This window comes from Borostomias antarcticus (assembly GCF_949987555.1).
Source record: "Borostomias antarcticus genome assembly, chromosome: 17".
NCBI lineage: Eukaryota > Metazoa > Chordata > Actinopteri > Stomiiformes > Stomiidae > Borostomias > Borostomias antarcticus.
Window position 1 is genome coordinate 17,129,229 of NC_140250.1, and position 8,837 is coordinate 17,138,065.

Sequence of the window (8,837 nt, forward strand, 5' to 3'; positions counted from 1 at the left end):
GTCTGACATCTCCTGCGTCCATGCCTACGACATACCTAGACGGTGACCAATAGTATGACAGTGTTCTTTACATGTTAACACATCCATTACGTCAAGTTATCTTTGGCACAAGACACGGCAACATAATTTTATGCTTGAATACAGTGCATAGGCCTATTTCTTCTATGACTGACAATTTATTGACCAGACTACCTGAACTCGCGCAATGACGCACATGGTTGTGAAAGACAGCATACAATGATTTATCGTGGTCATTCGTGTAGTGTTGCCAGTGTCCCAGCCACGACATGGCAATAATTTATGCAACTGTCATCTCCTAATCTGATCAGGCCCATCCAGGCCCACCCGTGCCTACTCGCCTGTCGCTCGCGGCCGTTATAGTGTTTTGTGAACTGTCTGGATCCCATTGCGTTCTACCTACACCAGCAGCATTAAGCGCTGACCTGGTGGCGGTTGGATATGCAAATGAGGCGACAAGATTCCCTGTGTTACAAGACTCCACCGTTATGCCATTCACCCTTGCACAGAAGCAAGGCATGGACAATCCTGTAGGGATTTTTCATGTCCCTTGGACCAGGACACCAGAGTTTTCCACTGTCCGGTGGCGGTCAGGGCCAAGATGGATTACGGCAGATTCCTCAATCTGATGCCACGATCTCTGGCACGGCCTCTCTCGAACCACTTCGCAGTCTGGCAGGAGAAGTGCCTCCTGGACAGCTGGCTACGGTGTGTTCTGACCGAAGGTTATTCCAGTCAGTTTCACTGTGTCCCTCTGCCCTTCACGGGCATTGTGGAGACAGTGATGCCGAGTCAAGCCGCAGCTCTGTCAGCAGACTGTCTGCCCCTGTCCCTAATTGGGGCTTGGGGGAGAAGCTCGGGCGGGTTATGTTACGCTTCCGGTCCGGCTCTCCCATCATGTACCTTTCCTTGCCCTCAGCTGAGATACGCTGAGTGCAGTGGGTAGAGGCCAGTGCTTGGGCTTGGCCAACGTTTGGTATGGTCTCACCTTTGAGCACTGGCTTGTGTCCTGGCTGGCCAGTTCTGTTAACGGGTCCAGCAAGAGAGTATGGTGCGGTTGTGAAGATCCGCTTATGCTAATAGAAGCTTGCCCTGTGGGGTAGAGCTCCATGAAATAGAACTACGTTTACATATTGTAACTCTAGATCTATGAGTGGAGCGGAGCCCCACAGGGCGCAGACTTTGCTGAACCCGCTGTCTTCTCGCTGAAAGTTTCGGCTAGGAACAGTTGTGCAGGTGAAACACGCTTAGAGAGTGGTGCACCGGACCTGGTTGGACACAGGTGCGTGTATGTTTTTTTTTCTTCAGTCAATTGCAGCTAGCTAGGTTTCACAATCCAATAGGAGCTAGACCTGTGGGGCTTCGCTCCACTCATAGAACTAACTAGAACTAGAACTCAAGCCTAGTGGCCCATACGGCAGGAGTCTATCTCCTGATTCCTTAGCGTGAGGCAGCTTGATGTACAAGTACACCTCCTGGACATGATGCTAATCCAACCCTTGATGCTGAGTGCCAAGCAGGGAAGAATTTTTTTTAATAGTCTTTGGTATGGCTCGGCTGGGGATCGAAGGGGGGTAAGAACTGATAAGGACAGTTGTTCAGTTCATCTCCACATGCCATTTCAGTTCCAATGTGCAACAAACAGATACCTGAATGCAATATATGTACAATATTTACCTTTAACAGCTACCTCTGCAATGCTCCTCCCTCCATCAGGCATCTCACAGAGATAAATCCCATCGTCATCCACTCCGATGTCACGGATGGTTAGTCTGCGTTTTGTTCCCCACTCTTCCATTCCATATTTGGCCCCTGGCTGTAGCCGTCTGTCCTCAAGGTACCATGTGATGGGAACCGAGTCCTCTGGAACCTCACACTCCAAGATAGCCAGGTCCCGTTCCCACACCTCCAGATCAATGAGGGGCTGCTTGAACCGCACAGGCGGCTCTGAGGGACAAGGAAGGACAGGATTAAAGATTAAAGGTGCTTAGTTCGATTTTTTTCGGCCACTAGATGGGGCAGTGGTGCAGCTATAAACAGGTGGGCGTTTTCACTCCATACGGTGTCCTTCAAGGGGTGGGGCTCAGCGCCGGGCCGGCTTCGCTCATAATAAAAATAAATTCTGCATTTGCTCCACAGGCACTACACCGTTGGCTATATTTTCTGTACAGATAGTTATGACTCCCCTGGACCTATTTATTGCATATATTGCTTCTTTTTTTTATTATAAAAAGTGCAGTAAATCGAACAGAGCACCTTTAAACTGGGACTATTCAGGGGATGTGATCGAAGACAGACAACCTTGTGACTGTATAGAGGCCCATTGAATGATACAGACTTAAATAAATGAAAGATGTATACAAGTGTATACAAAAATGCATACAAGTGCATTTTAATTTTGGACCTAAAAAGTTACATCAATCTACCACCATAAGATGTTAACTTTCTTAAATATTCTTAAAATGGTGGGTAACAATCTATTGGGACTAAAAGTCTAGTACTAAAATGTTTCAATTCTGTTTCAATTTTGTCAACCACAATTTGTAACTTGTAAGTTACTTGTAACTAAAATATAATATAATGTTGCCTTTTACTGTAATAGGAGGACTAATGCCGCACTGTCTCCTCAACTGAGTGTACTCACCACTGATCATGCACAGTAAATAAATACTGCCCATGTGAAATTCTAAAAATAAATGACAACTGCAGTTTATCTGTGCCCTTGGTTTAAAACAGTGTTATAATCTGTTAATTTAAATATGATTTTGTAGTAAAATACCAGTGAAGGAAACAAGGTAAGCAGAATCACATGACACAAGTGGCTTCATTTAGTTAAGGGCTGTTGGAAAGGAAATACACTGTATGTAACTGACACCATCAGACATTACCAGACAGTTGTAAATGAAAGAATCTCAACAACACTCTGCTGACCATATTGTTATCTTACCCTAAATAGCTTCATGTAGATAATTATTAATGCAATACTTTCTGTAGGATCAGAAGCACCTATTAAAACGTACATTCTCTGTACACAATTTGTATACTTCCAGTTATATCTAACAAAACATGCTAATTATATGTTATTCTTTCCAGACTGAAAACAATGTTGCTATCAGTGCCATACATGTGGACTTGTACCCTGTGCCATGTGCCACATGTGATCCATCTTGACTGTCTTCCATCACATGGGTGGCCCCTTTAAAAAGCTAAGTGACTTTACAGACATCAGAGTGCAGTATGAAATCCCTCCATGTTGATGAGCTTAGTGAGGCGTAGTCAGGTACTCAGTCTACCCGATTAAGTTTCAGATAATTAAGACACATCATTAAACCTTGGGCCGATCAGGGATTGAATTGCTTTGATGTAGGAGGTGCCAAATGATTTTATTACACTGGCTGTATGCAGCTAATTGGATTAGCATGTGATCATTCATCTGATTTCTTCTAAGCTTGTGTGTGGTATTTTGGCAAAAACATTATATCATTCGAATTGTTCATATTATTAGGATTCTTATGATTATTGTGATTACTATGATTATTGTTATTATATGATAATAATAATAATAATATATGATAATAATATATAATATTATATATATATATATATATATATATATACTATTATTATTATTATATATAACACTTGAAGCATATATATCAATCAATCAATCAAAGCTTTATTTGTATAGCGCATTTCATACCCAGGGGCAACACAATGCGCTTTACAGAGAACAAGGGAGGTGGGCATACGTCCCACCCCTACATATTCCAGAGGGAAGCAAAAAAACAGTATCACTCGGGGGCCAGAAAAGTGAGCTGTAAAAATTCTTCCCTGACCCCTCTCAAAAAGGCGATCGAGCAAGCTCCTGGAGTATGTTTGTCTACTGGCTAAGAACATTTATAAAGGAATAAATTACATTAAATTACATTTTCAGAGTAAGAGAGGCTTAAAACATAGGAGAGACATGGCAAACACTGGTATGTCTGTGTGTGCGTGAATGGAGGGGGTAGGAATATAATATAATACATTTGCTCAAGAAGTTAATGAGTTATAAATACATAGATACATTCATACATGCATACATACATGCATACATACATGCATACATACATACATACATACATACATACATGCATACATACATACATACATACATACATACATACATACATACATACATACATACATACATACATACATACATACATACATGCATACATACATACACATTGTATAACATTGGCAAAATATATCTTGACTTACCCTTTACAGACAAGTGTACAGCGCTGAGAGTCTGTCCTGCACTGTTGGATGCAGCACATACATAAACCCCATTGTCCTTTTGCTTACAGTACAACACTTTTAGTGTGAAGTATCCCTCCCTGTCTTCATATAACAGATAGCGTCTTCCGGAAAGTATCAGTCTGCCATCTTTCCTCCATATGATTTCAGGTTTAGGCTTCCCAGTCACAAAACAGCGGAATTTGGCATGCTTTCCTTCTGTCACTGCAAACATTTTCACTTTGGCCGTGTTGGTCACTGTGTCCTCTCTGAGACGAGTTGCCACCTGCCTAGCACTCCGCTGTTTACCTTGGTGGGCTTTCCAGTGACCGTTAGTGTAACCGTTGCGATTCGCCTCGTCCTCGTGGCCCGGCCCTGCATCGACGAGCAGCACAGCTCCTGCTAGCCCCTCACCAAACTCATTCCTAGCCTTGCAGGTGTACACTCCACCGTCCGGTGCACGGGTCTTGAAGATCTTCAGCTGGAACCAACCCCCGTCCTGGTAACCAACACTGAAATGTGTGCTTTCGAAGATCTCGTGGAGCTTCCTGCCGTCCTTCTCCCAGACCACCTCCGGCCGAGGGTTGCCCCACAGCTTACAGGAAAAGACGGCGTCTTCGCCACGTCCGACGCGGGTAGAGAGAGGCTTGATGAGGAACCGGGGCTTGTTCTCCTCGCGTAGCTCCATCTCCTGGGCCTCTCCCTCCACCTTCAAGGTAGCTGCCGCGTACGTTTCCCCGATGCTGTTCTTGGCCTTGCATATGTACTGGCCACTATCCTCTGCGGTCACTGCAGAAATAATGAGATTGTAGACGTTCCCGTCCTCAAAGACCCGGTATCGGCCCGCGGGGTCAATCTTCTCGTTGTTTCGTTCCCAGATAACTGCGGGTCTGGGATCCCCGCCGATCTGACACTTTAGGACGGCATCGGTGCTGCTATGTACGAGCACAGGGCGCGGGTAGGCGAGGAAGCGCGGAGCGCCACCGAAGACATCCATCTCTGCTTGTTGGCCAGCCTCACCTCACCCCAGGTAGGCCACAGGCATGTAGTCAGTCCCTCTCTCACTCACCGGGGCAGGGCTGTCCTATCCTTCAGGGTTCTAGATGACAAGAGAAAACACACAGTCACTAGATGATACTTTGCAGTTATTTGGTCTTTGGTGTTATTTTGTTGAGAGACAGACATTGTGTTTTGATCTTAAGCTTGGGATGGGAATTGAATAATAAAGACATCATTATTGTTGTAGTGAGTTGTAGGATTGCTGAACACATAACCACTGAATCTCTCATAGGCTTGGTGGGGAGAATATATTGACAGAATTTTATTGATCAGTGGTGGATTCTTTGTGGTCAAGGAATGGACAAACCGTTGATAATATTTATACAATTGTCTAAGGTCTTACAGACCCCCTTTGAACACTTCTGAAATGCAAAGTGTTGAAGTGTCCTTGAGCAAGACAATGAACTCAAATGAAAGTACAATGAAAGTACTGTCGCCTCACAGCAAGGTCTCTGGGCCTCTCTGTGTGGAGTTTGCATGTTCTCCCTGTGTTTGCAAGGTTTTCCACCCAAAATACCCAATACGAAAAACGTGCAGAAGAACAGTTGCTCTTCAGTCCGGTCCCTGACCTGGACTTGTACTGAGCACTTGGACTTGGTCCCTGGGCGCCATGCATGATGGCTTGGATGGGATAAACAGATGGGATAATGTGCGTGTGTGTGTGTGTTTCTGTGTGTTGTGTTGCCTCTAGCTCATATGTGTTGTGTGTCTCACCGTGTGGCCAATAAAGACCCTCAAGGTCCAGATCATTATTAATCATAGTCATAATAACAAAATCCTTTAATAATGCTTCGTGCTTATAAACTACATGGCCATAGTTTTTGTTACATAGTTATACCAAAATAGAACTTGCAAGGTGCCATAACTAGCTTACCTTTTCTAGTTGGGTCAGTCAAAAACAGTGACTTACTGTATTAATCAGTGCCCCACCATGATTTTCAGTGTGTGAGTGAAAATGCATACTTTCACGATTACAATATTTCAGACACTATGTGTCTGTCTGTTTTGGGTGTTTCAATGGCTGGGATTAATATTAGTGCTGATTGAATCAGAGGGGTTACGTGTGTAAGAGAAACCCAGCTAGCCGTGGAGGTGAACAGCCTGAAGTCCTATTGCAACAGCAGCCACAACACATTGCCAGCACAGCTGGTGCTGTATTTCAATGGGAAAGTGCTTAATATAGTTCAACCTAAATAAAGACCTGCAAGGGAGCCTGTGTCAGGTATCACAAAGCACGCCCCGAAACCCGCGTGCTCACACAAACACAGATCTAACTCACAGTGCGCCCACCCAAGAGACCTTGCAGTCAAAATATGCTAAGCCTCCATCACACCCTTGGATGGCAGCTCCATTAAAGAATTCAGATGTGAAATGTCATTGTTAAAATTGGTTTTCTCTGTCATTTTCCAAAATAAATAACTAGTGCTGTGCAGTTATCCCGGCTAGGCCGAATGTATTCTCCCAGTGCTGAGACACAGTAAACAGCCTGGCGATCTCAGTTTTATATGTTTTCATTTTATGGTTGGCTTCTCAAGTTTGGCTGCTGCAGCTGACGTTTTCCCTGATGGACATTTGACTTGCCAGGAGTCATCAGTCAAGTGATCTATCAGTCAAGCTAGTTTATGTACCCTAGTAGAGAGCTCAAAACTGAGTATGCTCGAGCTCAGTATACCCTTGGATGCATGGACTTCGGTCTTGAGCGAGACGATCTGGACCGAGCATCATTCAACACCATACTAGACATCCATCAGCCCAATACCAGCTCGCCTCTGAGGCCACGGTCCAGGGCTTATTTCTGTAGTTAGTGCACACTCCCCTCCCTCACTCTCACAACCGCACAAATTCACAATCCATCCCACTGGCATATTTAATAATAGTGCTAGACGTATATGCCTGTCATACTATATTGATATCTGTGTTTCATGTTGACATTTTTAACTCAGAGACATGCTTTGGGTAGCTTGTAATCAATAGCCATGTATAGCCAGTGTATACAGACGTGTTTACATGTAAAATAAATTATAGAAACTCGGTCTCACCTTTCAACCTTCTCAGATCCTGGACAAGAGCCACATGCCAACATGCCGAAAGTTGGCATATAAAAGTATTTCTGTCAGTCAAAGCAACTATCAAATACTCTTGTGCAGGTGTCCGTAATACAGACCACCAAATGCACTGAAAGTGTTTTCAAGTGTTTTTTTTAGTGTTTTTTTTACTATTTCACAGTTAATCATACATTTCGTAAAATTATTTAGGAAAAAGCGTGGAAAGTGGTTTCATTATTCCCACTGGAGGTTTAAGAAAGGAGATTGACCCCTGTGTTTACTTGTCTGGTTTAATTGGAATGACCCTTGCCCCCTAGTGAAGCTGCACCACGTACCCCTCACATGACCTACCTCTCCTCAGTCCCCAGGAGCAACCAACCGTCAGCTCACATTCCTCACCAGCACTTTCTCCTGAAGCCCTGGAGGCAAAGTCGGTAGGTTTCCAAAGTTGCTGAGTAATGTCACTTACAGGTTGATGTTACAACTGCTCAACTTTAACGCTGATACTTCTTAAACATCAGCCAATGTCCTCATTGATCAAAAGTGTTCCGTCCGTCCATCTTGACAGATTTATGATCGAATCGTCCCGGGGAAAGAACAGAGGATTTCACGGTTTCTTCCCAGTCTGAGAACTCCGGAGCGGTCTCCCAATCTCTGTGGTGTTCAGCCCTGAGACACTCCGAGTGTCATTGTTCGTGGAGGACCGCTAAATGCTTTTGCAGCTGCTGCTGTCCCCTAAAAATACCGGCAGCCTCGATGACAGCAGTGAAGATAAGTCGGGTGCTTCCATTCACTTGCTAGCATGAGCTAAAGATAGCTTTAGATGGCCGGTCCGGGGCACACTGCTTAGCTTACTCGAGACCTTGCAATAAAAAGCTAAGGAGAAGGGCAGCTTTCTGGGCACTGGAAAATCCTTACGCCCCAACCACACAAGATATGCTCTGTTCTCTGATGATTAAACAGAGCACAATCAACACAAGAGCAAGATAGAGGTACCAGTGCCAATGATAATCACCATCCCACAGAGCATCAGTGAGTGGATGCTTGGCATCCACAGTAAATTGATGTTCCCATCAACTTAGCAAGTGAAGAGTGAGTTTCACTGTGGACGATTCAATTTATGTGCATATTGAGGGGGGTCAAAAGGATCACTGGAGGAATGCTCAGTACAGAGTCAGGTTCAAGGCCATAAAAGTGTTTCAACAACAGAATTGTATTTTGTGATAGAAAATATAGACATATATTAGTATGAAATAAATGAGAAGCAAAAGTTACTCAACACCAGCATCTTTCAGAACTTCAAGTTCTACAACAAAAGCTAAGTATCATTACTTGGGCCAGGTTAGATTTATTCTGGAACAGGGGGGTTATGGGAGATGTAGTTTTGGAGTGGGTCTCGGTGGCGACACTACTTGTTTTGTGCTTCATGTAATC

General features: G+C 44.2%; 1 protein-coding gene across 1 annotated transcript in view; it reads right to left on the minus strand.

Moving 5' to 3' along the window:
• The window catches only part of obsl1b (obscurin like cytoskeletal adaptor 1b), a gene marked incomplete at its 5' end in the record, with an annotated part of 38,091 nt that extends 32,795 nt beyond the window's left edge, over positions 1-5,296 (minus strand). Inside the window, 2 exons of the mRNA XM_084452031.1 lie at positions 1,696-1,965; positions 4,282-5,296. Coding sequence (XP_084308157.1) covers positions 1,696-1,965; positions 4,282-5,296 — 1,285 coding nt within the window. The remainder of the gene's footprint in view (positions 1-1,695; positions 1,966-4,281) is intronic.
• Between the last annotated feature and the right edge of the window lie 3,541 nt (positions 5,297-8,837).